General features: G+C 43.1%; 1 protein-coding gene across 1 annotated transcript; it reads left to right on the forward strand.

Moving 5' to 3' along the window:
• Positions 1-155: 155 nt before the first annotated feature.
• Positions 156-16,854, forward strand: LOC147455411 (DNA-directed RNA polymerase II subunit RPB2). The gene is made up of 24 exons (XM_086514187.1): positions 156-577; positions 10,490-10,711; positions 10,950-11,240; positions 11,343-11,540; positions 11,620-11,684; positions 11,832-11,918; positions 12,026-12,146; positions 12,280-12,324; positions 12,394-12,531; positions 12,612-12,684; positions 12,759-12,835; positions 12,905-13,012; positions 13,091-13,207; positions 13,479-13,634; positions 13,746-13,847; positions 13,938-14,063; positions 14,158-14,235; positions 14,336-14,431; positions 14,504-14,619; positions 14,714-14,783; positions 14,859-15,056; positions 15,153-15,452; positions 15,583-16,005; positions 16,086-16,854. Exons 1-24 carry the CDS (start codon positions 344-346, stop codon positions 16,203-16,205), a joined length of 3,561 nt encoding a protein of 1,186 aa, XP_086370313.1. The 5' UTR covers positions 156-343; the 3' UTR covers positions 16,206-16,854.
• The last annotated feature ends 222 nt before the right edge of the window (positions 16,855-17,076 follow it).

A 17,076-nucleotide genomic window follows, 5' to 3' on the forward strand; every position in this document is an offset into this window, starting at 1 on the left:
TCCTAACCCCCCCCCCCTCTCTGTCTCTCTCATTGACCTCTGGTTGGATAGGTTCCACACTACCCCGGCAGGCCTTGCCACATTAGCACATAGAAGCGACACGTCAGCAGTGTTCAGCACAGAATTTTCACCCCGCCCTCCCAAAGTCGGTTTCAGACCTCACTCACTCTTATATGTAACGTTGTGAAGGCGTACTGTATGTTGTTTTGATTAGTTCGTCGGCGGGGACGCAGAGAAGCCCACTCCCCCTGCCCACGCACAGAAAAGAAAACCCAAGTGGCGCAAGCATTCACAAACCCTACTCTCTGCGTTTTCTTGCTAGAGCAGAAATACAGATTTCACAATGTACGGAGGGGACGAGGAAGAATATATTGATGAGGATGAGGAGATCACACAAGAGGATGCTTGGGCGGTCATCAGCGCTTACTTCGAAGACAAAGGTCTTGTGAGGCAGCAGCTCGACTCTTTCGATGAATTCATCCAGAACACTATGCAGGAAATTGTGGATGAATCGGCTGACATTGAGATTAAGCCAGAGTCCCAGCACAACCCTGGACGCCATCAGGACTTTGTTGAGGTTTTTCCTTCATTAAACTTTAGCATGAAGCAGAGAAAGAAGCAGCTTGATTTTTCACTTGATGTTGCATTCAGCTAGGGCATTCCGTTGTCTTGCAGAGGGTCTTGTAGGTTGTTATGAACATCACAGAATGGAACTTCCTCTGAGAAACAAGAATGCATTATTTGCTGCAATTTCTGATATATTGTATGGACAATCGTTGCTTTAGATGCCCTTCCTAGCTAGTAAGCTTTTTAACCTGATGATAATACAGAAGGCAAAGAAGAGGTTGATATAAATTTCTCAATACCAACACTATTAAAGCTGAGATCAACCGAATTTTTGAACTGAGTTAGAAGTGAAACACCTATCACGGCTGTGTAACGCACAACATGGTTTTTCTCATCAAGTAGCCATCCCGAATGGAATATCCCGCTAACTGTCTCCCCATCCCGTATCCGTGTGAAAACGTCTGCAAAATCTGTATGTGTGGCATACTGGTCGACCATATCCTCGAAGCTCCTATGATGTATCGCGGAAATAGCCAGAACCAACGGCTTCCGAGACAAAGCATCTGCCACCACATTCTTCTGTCCTTGAACATGGACAATTTGGAAGTGAAATTGTGACAAGATGTTCGCCCACCGCATCTGCTTTTTCGAAAGCTGCTTCTGTGACAAGAAGTAGCGTAAACTCTGATAGTCTGTAAAGACAGTAAAATCCGCTTTGAGTAGGTAACGCCGCCACTGAGTAAGAGAATGAATAACCGCCAAAAGCTCTTTCTCATAAATCTGTGCTGTCATTTCTGGCCTTGAGAACAATCGGCTCTCGTAAGCAATGACATGGCCTTCTTGCATTAAGACCGCATCCAGACTACGACCACAAGCATCACAATATACTTCAAATGACTTTTGCTAGTCCGGCAAAGTCAAAACTAGTCCCGTAGCCAATTTCTCTTTCAATGTCTGAAAGGCAGTCACCTCTGTGGGTCCCCACGAGAAAGGGACTCCTTTCTGTGTCAAGATATGCAAAGGGGAAGCAACCTCTGCAAACTTTCGAATGAATCGCCTGTAGTACGAACACAGTCCCAAGAAGCTTCTAACTTCATGGACATTCTTCAAATCGGGCCAATCACGGATAGTCTCTATCTTGGCCGGATCCCCTGCTACTGAGACAATGTGTCCCAAAAAGTTTATCTCTTGTAGGAAACATTCACTTTTCTTTGTATTAATCACTAACTTGTGATCTCGTAATACCTGAAAGACCTGAAGCAGATGATCTCTGTGTTCTGCCTCATTCTTGGAGAAAACAATGATGTCGTCAAAGAAAGTGCCAACAAATAGCCTGTACTCTCGAAAAATCTTGTCCATCATCCGATTAAATGTCGCAGGAGCATCGGTTAAGCCAAAAGGCATCACCAAAAACTCAAATAACCCAAAAGTTGTCCGAAAAGCTGTCTTGTAGACGTCTCGCGGCGCGATTCTGATAAGATGATATCCACTCTTCAAATCAATCTTGCTAAAGCACGAGGATCCCCGTGATTTGTCGAGTATATCATTGATCCTAGGAATAGGGAATTTGTTCTTGATGGTGATTTTATTGCGAGCTCTATAATCGATGCACATTCTCCAAGATCTGTCTTTCTTCAAGACTAACAACACTTGTCACAAGGCGGGCACCATGTGCCAATAGAAAAGGACAGACTGAACAGACTTTTAACACTTCAATAACAACTGAACTGAAAGAGAGAGAGAGAGACGACACGCGACACGGAGTGGCGGAATTCCACCCGAGAGAGTATTGGCCCCAAACCTCGGCGCCCCCTTTCAGTATTTCTTTATATTGCATCAACACAGTACAAGCCGGTACTCCAGACTTTGCACCTTCTCCAGGAAGCATGCCAGAGAATCAAGGTAGGATCCATACGTACGTACCTTACGGTACGGTACGGTACGTCCGTACGGTACCGTACGGATCCGTACTGTACAATCATTTTTTTGTTGGGGAAAAAACCACAGCGGGTCTGCAAAATTGAGTTCGCTCATCAATTTTTTGTGTGCAAATTGGCAAATCATGATCAATGTGAACTTATAAGTTCTCTACAGTAACTAGTTTGTTGTGAAACTGCAAATTTTAGGTTGTGTATATTTGAGTTGTATCTGTTCTTGTCACTTCAATGTTGATTCATTGAATGTCGAGCAAGGAGTCGCGACTTGCTTATGGTATTTGTATGAAACCTTTCCCTTGGTTTGTAGAATAGTGAACTAACATGCTTGAAGTGATACTTGTGAAATTTTTATCAAGTATGGACCGTATTGTAGGTTTTTGGCTTTTAGAAAAAAAAAACATACGAATTTTACGTACCTAATAACTCTATCCATTCGGTACTACGTACAAGACGTACCGAATACGTACCGTACCTTATGTACCTTACCACCTTGCAGAGAATGAGCCCTAGCCTCATATTTAAAGGCTCTTGGCTTGTAAAGCAGTTATAGTAAAAAGCCTTTAAAACTCAAAAGCTTCTGGTTCAAAAGCAAAGCCAAAAAGCTGCTAGCGCAATTTACGGAAATCCGTACAGCCTGCCACGTCATCAGCCAGCGCAATTTTCGGAATTTGTCTGCTGCCTTAGGGTTAGGGTTAGGGTTTTTGGCAAAAATTAGGGTTTGCAGGTTTTAGGGTTAGGGTTTTCAGAATTAGGGTTTGCAGGTTTTAGGGTTAGGGTTTCCAGCATTAGGGTTTCCGCAGTTAGGGTTTCTGGCAGACATAAGGGTTTAGGCCCCTCGGCCACATCTGTACGTTGACTCCATTCTTTAGGCTTTGACACGTCAGAGCAGTTTGTTACATCTCTCCTTCTTGAAAGAGAGTAATCGTCCGCGATTAGAGCATACCTGCAAAACAACTCAAGTTAGCTCAAAAATTTCCGAGGGTCATTCCGAGGGACAATCAGTTTGCTCTTTTTATTAAGGAGTTAGCTTCTCCTTTTTGCTCTTTTGATCAAGGAGTTAGCTGCTCCTATCGGCTGTTTTGATCAAGGAGTTAGCTTCTCCTTTCGTCCAGATCGGAACTCTTGATATTCCGGCGAAGTAAAATTAGCCATCACACCCAGACCGTACTGATCTTCCTCGGGTGTCTTGATGCACTAAAATTACATACCCAGGCAATCTCATCCAATTAGGAATATTTACTGGTTGGCACATCACAATGCAACACAAATGCTCACATATGCATGTTACAAGACGTAGAAACATAAAGCCGCCGATGAACACTCCTCCCGCATAACCTAACAAGGTCCGGGCCGGGAGATATTCAACGACTCCCTCATCACTCCTCCCGCATAACCTAAAAAGGTCCGGGCCGGGAGATATAGAGGCCTTTTACAACCAAAAGCCCCCCAGACCGCAGCCTGCGTCGTTTGGAGGTGCTGAGAGTAACCACTGCTAAGACTTCTTAATACTCCTCTCGCATAACCATCCAGGTCCGGGCCGGGAGTCACAACAACAATTATTTTACAAGCATACAACCAAACGCTCCCCAGGCATCTGCCTGCGTCGTTCGGAGGTTTTCAAACATACAACGAAACGCTCCCAAGGCATCGGCCTGCGTTGTTCCAAGGTTTAAACAATACCAAAACAGTATTTATCACTTCTCCACCCGGGAGTAAAATCACCAATCATTGAAACCAGTATCAAACCAGAGTCAAACAATTCAAATCGGCACCAAAACAGGTTCAAAACAGATACCATCCATTTCAAATAAATTCCAAACAGGATCACCAAACAAGCTCAAACAAAACTCAAACTTAAAAAGCAATCTCGACATTAGTCGAGCTCGAAAAGTCGATTGACTTTCCATCCTGAAACCTCAACCAAAAATTAGGGTTAGGTTTCTTCCATAAGGTCGTAGCCGAGCACAGCATGGTCCATCAGCTCTTGGACAAACAGTGTTTCTTTGGCGGCGATGGTAGTCCCAAGATAGCCATCGCACTCGGTCTCCAAGTTCATCTGCTCGTGAAGAGACATCTACTGGGAGATGTCGAGAAACTTCAAGTTATAATCTGCTAGGGTTTCCATGGCAAGCATTTTGGGATACCCCACTCTGCCAGAAGTTGCACTCCGAAGGAAGATGTTAGAAACTGTATAACTTTGGGCAAAAATTTTCTTGAAAGCTTGCCAAGTACTTGGAGTATGCTGCTTGGTAGCTGTAGACATCAACATCTGCATGACACTGCTTCTGAGAAAAACAGTGACTTGAAACAAATCTGGATCCTTCTCTTGCAAGTGATCTTAATTGGCTGATGCCCTGTAAGACACTTCGGTGAAGCCGGGAGCGCGCCCGATGCGGGATGAAGTAAGGGTGGGAGTGGCTAATATCCTCGAATAAAGCTCTGTCTGCCCTTTTGTGGGACCGGTATGCTTTCAGAAAAGCACACGCCTGATGCTCTGATACCACTGTCACAAGGCGGGCACCACGTGCCAATAGAAAAGAATAGACTGAACAGACTTTTAACACTTCAATAACAACTGAACTGAAAGAGAGAGAGAGACGACACGCGACACGGAGTGGCGGAATTCCACCCGAGAGAGTATTGGCCCCAAACCTTGGCGCCCCTTTCGGTATTTCTTTATATTGCATCAACACCGTACAAGCCGGTACTCCAGACTCTGCACCTTCTCCAGGAAGCATGCCAGAGAATGAGCCCTAGCCTCATATTTAAAGGCCCTTGGCCTGAAAAGCAGTTATAGTAAAAAGCCTTTAAAACTCAAAAGCTTCTGGTTCAAAAGCAAAGCCAAAAAGCTGCCAGCGCAATTTATGGAAATCCGTACAGCTTGGCACGTCATCAGCCAACGCAATTTTCGGAATTTGTCTGTTGCCTTAGGGTTAGGGTTAGGGTTTCTGGCAGAAATTAGGGTTTGCAGGTTTTAGGGTTAGGGTTTTCAGAATTAGGGTTTGCAGGTTTTAGGGTTAGGGTTTCCAGCATTAGGGTTTCAACAGTTAGGGTTTCTGGCAGACATAAGGGTTTAGGCCCCTCGGCCACATATGTATGTTGACTCCATTCTTTAGGCTTTGACACGTCAGCAGTTTGTTACAACACTGGAGAGCAATACGGTGAAGTACTAGGCTGGACAAGACCCTTTTCCAAGAGGTCTTTCACTTGGTTCATAATCTCTTCATTCTGTGCTCGGCTCACACGATAAGGTGGCCGGTTCGGTGGTGTGCTTCCAGGTATCAGATCAATGGTATGATCTTCAGGACGAGCAGGTGGTAACTCGCCTGGTAGGCCCTCTGAGAAGCAATCGACGTGAGAGTGGAGAAAATCTTGGCGTTCTTTATCTAGTTTAGACATATTTGTTCTATCCTTATCATTCAGTTCTTTCATAAAGATCGAGTAAACAAACAGACTGGATTTCATTAATTTAGAAATGGCCGAAGCCGATATAATAGGGACAGACTCGCCCTTCAGTTTAATGTCAAGTACAATGGTTCTGCCCTTCTCTGTAGTCAATGTCGCTTTCCTCGCCCGATAATCAACCACGGCGTTGCTCTTGTGGTACCAGGGAATCCCTAAGAGAACATCACAACCTTCCAAAGGCATTGTGAAAAAGTCCTCATGCCCTAAATACCCCTGACAATGCAACCGAAGTTTGCCAATGACAGGTGTAATGGCTACGTCCCTGCCGGGTGCCGCTAGAACAGCCTCCGCAAGTGGTCCCATTTGATCGGGAGTGATCTCTAGCCGCGCCGCCAATTCTAGTGAAATGAAGTTGGCCTTGGCTCCTCCATCAAAGAAGATCAGGGCCTCTTGGTCTTTCACTTTGCCCCAAGCTCGACAAAGTTCTGTACTCTCGTCCATGGCGTTGGGATCGGTACCCACACAATTTGGAACTAGTCCTGTTTTCATCTTGCCTTTTCTTCCACGCTCCTCAGTTGCTCTCGAACTCTCAGGCCTGTCGTCGTTCTTGTCATTCTGTTCTTTCTGTGCCTTTTTAGGGCACTTCGCGGAGATATGTCCATGTTCCCCGCATCCAAAGCACTTTCCCTCCCTGATGAAGCGAGCTCTCTCCGGTGGAGTAAGCTTGGGTAGTGCATCCTTCTTTTCTGGGTTGCTCTTTCTCTTTCTACTTTCATTCGCTGAAGTCTGTTCGGCTCGGTGTGTCATGACCTCATCGGTGGGGTAGGTCAGACTGCTAGAGTGAATGGCAAAACCCGGCTTCGCATGACACATCAACTCCTGAATAGAAGCTGACTACTGTTCCAAGCGGTGATCTCGGATCTCTGTAGGTAGACCCAAGGTAAACCGCTCAATCTGTTCTCTGAACGAGATCTTCTTGAATGAGGAGGCGGGTACAAAAGAGTTCCAAAATCTCTCGCAATAAGCATCCACTATATCTCTCTTGGTCATCCGAAGATGGTTCCAAGCAGCTCGTATATCAAGTTCATACTCTTGTATCAGCCAAGAAGAAATAAAAAGCTTCTCAAATTTCAGCCATTTAACTGGCGTAGTCTTGTTTAAAAGAATCGTGGACCACCAAGTTCGAGCATTCCCCTTAAAATAAGAGGCAGCTCTCCGAATCTTGGAGTGCTCTGAGTAGCGTCCTCTCGCGAAAGCGATGTCAAACTGCTGTATAAAAGACAAAGCCTTCGAAGCATCTTTATATCTTGAAAATGTGTCAAATTTGATCGACTGTCCACCTTCCTTAAACTCTTGGACTTTCTTGCTTTTATCTTCCAGAAAGTCATACTGGTTGGCTTTATAAAAATTCTTCTTGTTCGCATAAAAGTTGCCGTCATCAGAGTCTGAACTGTCTGTAGACGAGTCCTCTGTAGAGCTGTCACTTACTAGGCGAGATTTAGACTTCTTTGCCTTTTTCTTGCCCTTTTCGAAGCGTAGTTTCTTGCTTCGCTTTTTGCCTTTTCTGTCTTCTTCTCTCGAATCTGAAGAGCTAGAAGAACTATCAGAAGAAGAAGAAGAAGAAGAAGAAGAAGAACTGGGTACTCCTTCAAATCGAACACGCTTCTTCTGTTTCTTTGCCTTATCAAATGTCGACTAACGACCCAAATAACCCGGGAAGTCAGTGCCTTTCTTCTGCTTTTTGCCGTGCTTTTTAGCTTTGTCCTGCGCGTCAAAAAGCTGAGCAATCCGTGCATCAACCACCTCTTCTAATTCCTTCTCTGAATATTGCTTGTGAGCAGTAGGTTTCTTGAGAGCGGGTTTCAGGGGTGGTGTTGTGGTTTTCTACCACTGCTCGTGCACTTCCTGAAAAGAAGTCTCGCTCATATATTTTGCCAATTTTGGGTCCTTCGCAAAACTGAGCATCATCTTTGTTGCATCGCCGATCAATTGACGATGCTTCATCTCTCGTTGCTCCGCCTGAGTAGGCCGAGGTATTTCCTTTTTATTGACTTGCAAAGGTACAACTTCCGTTGGGTCTAGATCTTCGTGCTTTGCGTCAAGATGCCTGAAAGAATGACAGACACTTATAAAGAGTACAAGGGTTGCTAAAAGCAGAGCCCCAAAAGCATTAATCCTAAAAGCACTTCAAGTGAAAAACTAGTGCTCCAAAAGCTAGTGCTAAAACTTGCTAATATCAGCCAGCGCAAAGAGTGAAAATTCCGTACAATTGCCACGTGGCACTTTTTAGAGTAAAATCCAAAAATCTGCCACGTCAACAATAAGCGCAATATTTGGCATGTCCGTACAATATCTGCCACGTCATCAGTTGTTTACGCAAGGTCTCTTGCTTGGTTTTATTATAGGTCCCATTGGACGGGGTCCTATAAGTTGGTATAAACTTCTGCTTCTTCTTCTAGATTTTAGGCCTCTTGGGCGAGATCTGCAAAACACAGTCAAGTTAGCTCGGGACCCGAAGATCACATAGATGTCCTAGTGCCACACAGATGATCAGGAATGTAAATACCGCATAGAGAGAACTAATCATGGCACCAAGGATTCTGGCTTTGACCAAGAGGTTGGCATGGACCACGTTTCTAGGGAGATTGTGTCACAAGACGGGCACCACGTGCCAATAGAAAAGAACAGATTGAACAGACTTTTAGCACTTCAATAACAACTGATCTTAAAGAGAGACGACACGCGACACGGAGTGGCGGAATACCACCACAGAGAGTATTGGCCCCAAACCTTGGTGCCCCTTTCGGTATTTCTTTATATTGCATCAACACAGTACAAGCCGGTACTCTAGACTCTGCACCTTCTCCAGGAAGCATGCCAGAGAATGAGCCCTAGCCTCATATTTAAAGGCCCTTGGCTTGAAAAGCAGTTATAGTAAAAAGCCTTTAAAACTCAAAAGCTTCTGGTCCAAAAAGCAATGCCAAAAGTTGCGAACGTAATTTACGAAAATCCGTACAACCTGCCACGTCATCATGCCAATGCAATTTTCGAAAATCTGCCACGTCATCAGTTTTTGCGTGTGTCCGGATCCTGCTTTATTTTCTTCCTTTATGTCACTTGGGGCCCCATTGAACGGGGTCCCCATAATTTGGTAGGACTTCTTCTGTTACTTGTTCTTCTTAGGGTGTAGGCCCCTCGGCCACATCTGTAAGTTGGCTCCATTCTTTAGGCTTTGACACGTCAGCAGTTTGTTACAGATTGAATCTGAGGCATGTCAAACGAACGCATTGGACTCATGCGTCTATGACCTTGACATAGAAACCCTAACCCTAAAACTTGTCACATATCGCTTTCTAAATTCAATGCAATCGTCCTCGATTCGGGATACAAGAAAATGTCCACACTTCTAACATTTATGCAAGTTAAAATCTCACAATCAATTATTCAGTCATGCATTCTTGTGTCATGATGGCTGTGCACACATAAAAGCTAGTTGTAGCCACCTCAGGTGCGTCTGAAAATCTGTCTTAGACCGGTATCTTAGCCAATGCCTATAACAGATCATTGGATCATGCTTGGATGTCAATCACACCCCTCAGAATGCCTCTTAAAAGGTCACTGGATCCTGCTTGTAGTGCCTGCACACACCTAAGATCATAATCTTATTCATAATCATGATCTTTATTGATCTTAAATTGGTACAAAAAAATTGTTGGTTCATTTTAATGTATATTCATAATTCTTCCTTTAATTTGTCATCACTCCTTGAGTACTTGATTATTGACTTTCAACACCAACTCTTTGTTCTTGTGGTTCAATTGGATAGTTCGTTCTCTGGCATTAAATCGGACATGGTACTTGTAAAACCATGGCATGCCCAATAGAACATCACATCCTCCCAACTCCATAATGTAGAAGTCGATTGGATGTGTAAATGTTTGGACCTATCATCGAAGTGATCCAATCAACGATGTCAATGATGTATAGGTTCCATTAGCCATTTGTGCTTCAATTTGTGTCCTTTTGGCATATTCGTCAATACCTAGTAATGCCACATTTCTTGATTCTTATCTCAAGCTCTTTCCGTTAAGTTCATGCTGTAGTTTCTATCCACGTTTGTTGTTGACATCATAATGCACTGTCCACATGCCATTTGCCATAGCAAAAATTGTTGAAAAGTTTTCCTTCTAGAGAAGACATACTTGCACGAACGAAACTAGATTTTTTTGGGTTGATCAAGGGGCCTCTGTGTGTCTATGAGTAACATGTTTGTGTGTGCATATATGTAGATGAGGCAAGGCAGACAATGTTTGTGTGGCACAGAAGTTAAGAGACTTTGTTGGTAACCAGAAGCATTGATTATGGATTGAGTGGGTTGTAAGGACGTTCTTTTAATTTTCAAACGGTTGTAGCTGATCAATGCTTCTTCAGGGTCTTAGGTAGAAGATCGTTGCCTTTTTTTTTCTTATAAATGAAAATGAAAGTTTGCATATCTATAAGGATGATGGTTCTTTAAGCGAGATGTAATTTGTGTTGCAGCTGAAATTTTAGCTAACCCAAGCGTTGGCCCTGTTATGCAGACAACTTACAAAATAAGCTTCGGACAGATTTATCTTAGCAAGCCAATGATGACGGAATCTGATGGAGAAACTGCTACTTTATTTCCAAAAGCGGCAAGACTCAGAAATTTGACATACTCTGCCCCACTCTATGTGGACGTGGCAAAGCACGTCATAAAGAAAGGGGAGGATGGAGAAGAGGAGATTGAAAGTGAAGATTTACCAAAGGTTTTTATTGGCAAGGTATGATGATACTTGTTTGCCACAACATTTGGCTGAATAAGCTTTTTATTGGAAAGTTTAGAGAGGCTTAGGGTTTAAAAGCTTTGTTATATATTTAGGCTTATAGAAGTGATACAGAGATGGGGTTTGATGTCATTGCTATGTTCATTCTGATATGAAGTGTTGTTCTGCCATTTCAAGCTTCAAGAAACACCTCTATTTTGTTAGCCTTCTTTTGATTGCTTGGTGTGTGTTTCAGGTTCCCATAATGCTTCGTTCGAGCTATTGCACCTTGTTCAGTAACAATGAGAAGGATCTTACTGAGCTTGGGGAGTGCCCATATGATCAGGGGGGTTATTTTATAATTAATGGAAGTGAGAAGGTTTTGATTGCTCAAGAAAAGATGAGTACAAATCATGTGTATGTCTTTAAAAAGCGGCAACCAAATAAATATGCATATGTTGCTGAAGTTAGATCTATGGCTGAGAATCAAAACAGACCAGCTAGCAGCATGTTTGTACGGATGTTGTCGAGAGCTGGTGCGAAGGGGGTGAGTAGATGTTTAACGTTTATCCTTTCAACTCCACAAATTGGTTTATCTAGGACAGATGTGTAATGCCTGTATCCATGAATACCTTGGCTTTTTTGCCAGGGCTCATCTGGGCAATACATTCGTGCAACCTTACCATATATTCGAACAGAAATACCTATAATTGTAGTTTTCAGGGCGCTGGGGTTTGTAGCTGATAAAGATATCTTAGAACACATCTGCTATGATTTTAGTGACACTGCCATGATGGAGCTTCTGAGGCCATCACTTGAAGAGGCCTTTGTCATTCAGAATCAGCAGGTATACCTCATTGGTTGTTCAGGGGAGATTTTGCAATCGTAGTTGGTCTATTTTAATGTTCCTGATATGTTCTGGACAGGTAGCTCTTGATTATATTGGAAAGCGTGGTTCTACTGTGGGTGTTGCTAGAGAGAAGCGTATAAAGTAATCATTTGTTCTTTTTGTTTGGCTTTGGAATATATTTGTCACCTCTCGCTGTCTAGTCTTGAGAGAGAAATTTTTACTCAGCAATGAATGTCATATGGAATGATTGGCGAAGGTATTTACTTGCAATGAATCTGGAACATGCAGGTACGCAAAGGAAATTTTGCAGAAAGAGATGCTTCCTCATGTTGGTGTAGGCGAATTTTGTGAGACAAAAAAAGCCTACTTTTTTGGGTACATGATTCACCCCTGTTTCATGCATTTTTGTGCTTCAAACCCAGACTGTGAAGATTGCTTTGTTGCTGATGTCTCATTTTCTGTCCCGTTGTATCTGTTTGTAGCTATATCATACACCGACTTCTACTTTGTGCATTGGGGCGGCGTGCAGAAGATGACCGTGATCATTATGGAAACAAGAGGCTCGATCTCGCAGGTCCTTTGCTTGGAGGTCTTTTTCGCATGGTGCGTCGTTTTGGTGTAAAAAGTTTCAGAGGATGGAAATAAAATTCAAATTTAGTTTGTAGCCTACACGGTTGCAATCACAGTTTGTGAACAGTATTATTCCGCCTATTGAGCATGTATCTTCTTGTTACAGTTGTTCCGAAAGCTTACAAAGGATGTTCGTGGTTACCTCCAGAAGGTTTGTCACTTGTGGTCTTTTGCCTAGGCTTCCCTGCAGTAAAGTGTCCTGACATTTTATTAATTACAGTGTGTTGACAATGGGAAAGAGATCAACCTTGCATATGCTGTAAAAGCAAAGACAATAACTAGTGGATTGAAGTATTCATTAGCCACTGGCAACTGGGGTCAAGCAAACACTGCTGGTGTACGTGCAGGTGTTTCTCAGGTGAGCCTTTAGCACAGATTGTGATCCAATTGTCTTGAAAAACTCTCAGATTAGTGAGATATTATTATGAGGATGTGCAGGTGTTGAACCGTCTGACATATGCATCAACTTTGTCTCATCTTCGGAGGCTCAATTCTCCAATTGGTCGAGAAGGTGAATGGAACATATGCGGATGAAAATTCTACTTCTTTTAATTTCTTTACTTACTGTTCTGACTGGGTGGGTAGGGAAATTGGCAAAGCCTCGCCAGTTGCACAATTCACATTGGGGAATGATGTGCCCTGCAGAGACACCAGAAGGACAGGTACATGAAAGGACACAGATTTTACTGGTTAGTTAGTGATGTGATACTAACTCAACAGTGCTGCTGTAGGCCTGCGGTCTTGTGAAAAATTTGGCTCTTATGTCATACATAACCGTGGGGTCAGCTGCAAATCCCATTTTGGAGTTTTTGGAGGAGTGGAGCACAGAGAACTTTGAGGTGAGTGGTGTTACAATTTTAAAGTAATTTTCATGCTGTAGGTGGTTTGTACAGATGATTAACTACATGCATTTCCAGGAAATCTCACCTGCTGTCATTCCCAATGCAACCAAGATCTTTGTGAATGGTTGCTGGGTGGGTATTCATCGTGACCCTGAGCTTCTTGTGCGAACCTTACGACAGCTGAGACGACAGGTACTTTTTGCTAGATATTGCTTTGATTGTTTGGCCACTGGTTTCTTGTATTGAGAGATTTGGTCTAGTGGCCAAGATACTGGGGTTTTCCGCCCTGTTCTCCTGCTGATGAGCATGTGGACACGAAAGGGGATCAAGCCCAAGATCTCGTCTTGGGTGCCTTGTCACTTCTCTGCCAGCCATAGCCCGATGGCCTTATGCTTTATTTGTCCTGTATATATTTTGTTTTTTCTTGAGTTGGTGTTTGAATTCCATTGTATGTGACTGACAGGTTGATGTGAATACTGAAGTTGGGGTTGTCCGAGACATTCGGTTGAAGGAGTTGAGATTGTATACAGATTATGGGCGTTGCAGTAGGCCACTTTTTATCGTTGAGAAGCAACGACTGCTGATTAAGAAGTCCGATATCAGGGCTTTGCAGCAAAAGGTCTTTTTCTGTCATACAAATCAGCAAAAGCAGTTTGTTTTGTATATTCAAATCAAAGCAAACGCTTTATTATACGAAATTCTTTTAACATTTGTGATGGTGGGACTGCAGGAAACAACAGAACCTGGATGGTATGACCTGGTTACTAAAGGTTTCATAGAGTATGTTGATACCGAGGAGGAGGAGACAACTATGATTTCAATGACAATTCAGGTGCTCCAAGACAGCCCTCTATATCTAGTTTGTCATGTTTGCGAATTATCCGTAAGTTTTGACTTTGATTTTCGTTTCTTTTGGGTTTAGGATCTTGTGAATGCAAGGCATCACCCAGAAGAAGCTTATTCTGACACATATACGCACTGTGAAATCCATCCTTCTATGGTTCTTGGAGTTTGTGCATCAATTATTCCATTTCCTGACCATAACCAGGTATATGGCTTTGACAATGTTCGACCATATACTAGGATTTTATAGGTGAATCTTACTTTTGGCAACATATTTTCTGATTATGGTGGTCATGCAGTCTCCTCGAAACACCTATCAATCTGCAATGGGCAAGCAGGCTATGGGGATCTATGTTACGAATTATCAGTTACGAATGGTATGAAAGATATTCTGTGTACTTCTCAATTCCGAAACGGTTAGAAAAGCAGGCGATTTTTGCTTTATAGTGTGAGCTGAAGCTCTCCTTTGGTTTGTAGGACACCTTGGCCTATGTTCTATATTATCCACAAAAGCCATTGGTGACAACCCGTGCCATGGAGCATCTGCATTTCCGGCAGCTTCCTGCAGGAATTGTAAGTGAAGAATTATTGTGTTAAATACCATCAGTTCAGGAGCAGCATTGACCCTGAAAATTTTGGCATCAGAATGCTGTTGTTGCCATCGCCTGCTACTCGGGGTATAATCAAGAGGATTCTGTGATCATGAATCAATCTTCTATCGACCGGGGGTTCTTTAGGTCTATCTTCTATCGATCCTACAGGTGACTTTCATTGTACTTGATGATTTTGATGAAGAGGAGAGCTGCTTTGTGGTGGCTGCTTGGTTTAAAACAGTTGTTCATTCGTATGTAACAGGGATGAAGAAAAAAAGCAAGGGACAATGGTGAAGGAAGAATTTGAGCGTCCCATTAGAGAGCACACTCAAGTCAGTCTTCTGAGAGCACTTTTGTTTGGTTACTTCCAATGGATTGTGTGACAACATCTTTTGTTGCAAGTGCAGGGCATGCGCCATGGATCCTATGATAAGCTCGATGATGATGGTTTAGCTCCTCCGGGTACTAGGGTGTCGGGGGAGGATGTTATTATTGGCAAGACGACTCCTATTCCACAGGATGATACGGGCACGCAAGCACAGCGATACTCAAAGCGGGATCAAAGTACTTGCTTACGTCACAGTGAGAGTGGGATGGTCGATCAGGTACAGCGGCTATTTTGAGCTTTGCTACATTGCAATTTTTGAACTCTTTCTTTTCTTGGGTTGTGTCATGATTAACCATCGAGTTTTAATTGTTAGGTTCTTTTGACTACAAATGCGGATGGCTTGCGGTTCGTTAAAATAAGAGTGAGATCTATTCGCATACCTCAGATAGGAGACAAGTTCAGCAGTCGCCATGGACAGAAAGGAACTGTGGGAATGACCTACACACAGGAAGATATGCCTTGGACACAGGAGGGGATAACTCCTGATATCATTGTGAACCCTCATGCCATCCCATCTCGTATGACAATTGGGCAACTAATTGAATGTATCATGGGAAAGGTTGCTGCTCATATGGGCAAGGAAGGAGATGCAACTCCTTTTACGGATGTTACGGTAAAGCCTCATTTTTAAGTTTTCAAAACATAAGCCTAGTAGCATCCAGCACTCTGATGCCTGTTTAATATGCCTTCCAATAGGTTTGAATATTGTGTTTATGGATGCACTGGCTGCAATTCTTGTTTAGGTCGACAACATAAGTAAAGCTTTGCACAAGTGTGGATATCAAATGAGGGGATTCGAAACAATGTACAACGGGCATACTGGCCGACGGCTGAATGCGATGATATTTTTAGGACCTACGTACTATCAGCGGCTGAAGCACATGGTTGATGATAAAATACATTCTCGTGGTCGTGGGCCTGTCCAGATTCTAACACGACAACCAGCTGAAGGGCGATCCCGAGATGGAGGTTTGCGATTTGGGGAAATGGAGCGTGACTGTATGATAGCTCATGGAGCTGCGCATTTCCTCAAAGAAAGGCTGTTCGATCAGAGTGATGCATATAGGATTCATGTTTGTGAACATTGTGGCTTGATGGCAATTGCAAACCTGAAGAAAAGCACATTTGAATGCCGGGGTTGCAAGAACAAAACAGAAATTGTACAGGTGAGGACTTATTTGTGTATGTATGCTATGACATTCTATTTTATTCTGTTTACTGATGGTATTCTGGTTTTATGACACAGGTGCACATTCCTTACGCTTGCAAACTTCTATTCCAAGAACTGATGTCTATGGCCATAGCCCCTAGAATGTTTGTCAGGGACTTCAAGCAAACTAAAGAGGCCATGAAGAAAGGAGGCTGATGGTCTTGAGAGGTGTGTGTCGTAATTTTTGGGACACAGTAGCCCCAAATTGGAGTGTTTAAGGGCTGTTGAAAGAATGTGGGAAGGTCACAGCTGAGGAACTCTGAGAATTTGGGGGTCCAAGTTTCTGGAAAGGTGAATATGTCCAGGCTCGACACTGGCAGCTGACTGCTATGCATCCTGGTCAAGGTATCACAAAGCAATGAATTGTGGAACCATATACAGACGAGTGCAAGAGTGCTCCAAAATGAATTTGGAGTTTATTGGAGCGCTTCTGATCACCATTAGAAGCTTGATGGAGCTCCTGGATCAGGCATAGATGACTTCAATCTCACAGAACACCAAACAAAGGTGTATGTGTGTACAGAAATTGTAATGTATTACATTTTTTTGAACTTGAGTTTTAGTTCTGGAGCGAAACCGTTTTTATTCTTGCAAGTCTTGGACAAAAGGATTCTTTTATCTGAAACTTAAACGCAAGTCTTGGACAAAAGGAATTCTTTAATCTGAAACTTAAATGCCAAGGTTTTGGGCTGGTTGTAAACATGGCAAATTCTGTTTGTTTGGAGGATTTCTATACAACGGTTGTTCTGTAAAACTGTGGAGTTGATAACATTTCAATCAATGAGCTTAACAATCAATTGCAAAATTTTCTTGCAACTTGTGTGTTGAGTGCCCTCCAGGATATGAATGTCTTTTGGATTGTGGTGAATACATTATGAGAAGATGAAGTGGGCTTATTGTATCATTTTCACGATGCACCATTGGTAGTGCTGTATATACTCTGCACCGTTCTTATCACTTACCGATTGAGAGGCAAGCCATCTGCTAGCACTCAGTGATGTACGGATAGCAAATGTAGAAGAAGTTT

The sequence above is a fragment of the Adiantum capillus-veneris genome, chromosome 6 (assembly GCF_014529385.1).
Source record: "Adiantum capillus-veneris isolate H3 chromosome 6, ASM1452938v2, whole genome shotgun sequence".
In the NCBI taxonomy this organism is placed as follows: Eukaryota; Viridiplantae; Streptophyta; class Polypodiopsida; order Polypodiales; family Pteridaceae; genus Adiantum; species Adiantum capillus-veneris.

Excerpts from the sequence above, each read along its gene's own strand:
- LOC147455411 (XM_086514187.1), top strand. The coding sequence starts at position 344 with ATGTACGGAGGGGACGAGGAAGAATATATTGATGAGGATGAGGAGATC. Across the intron at positions 14,432-14,503 it reads GGCAGCTTCCTGCAGGAATT|AATGCTGTTGTTGCCATCGC; the intron begins GTAAGTGAAGAA and ends TTTTGGCATCAG. Across the intron at positions 14,620-14,713 it reads ATCTTCTATCGATCCTACAG|GGATGAAGAAAAAAAGCAAG; the intron begins GTGACTTTCATT and ends CGTATGTAACAG.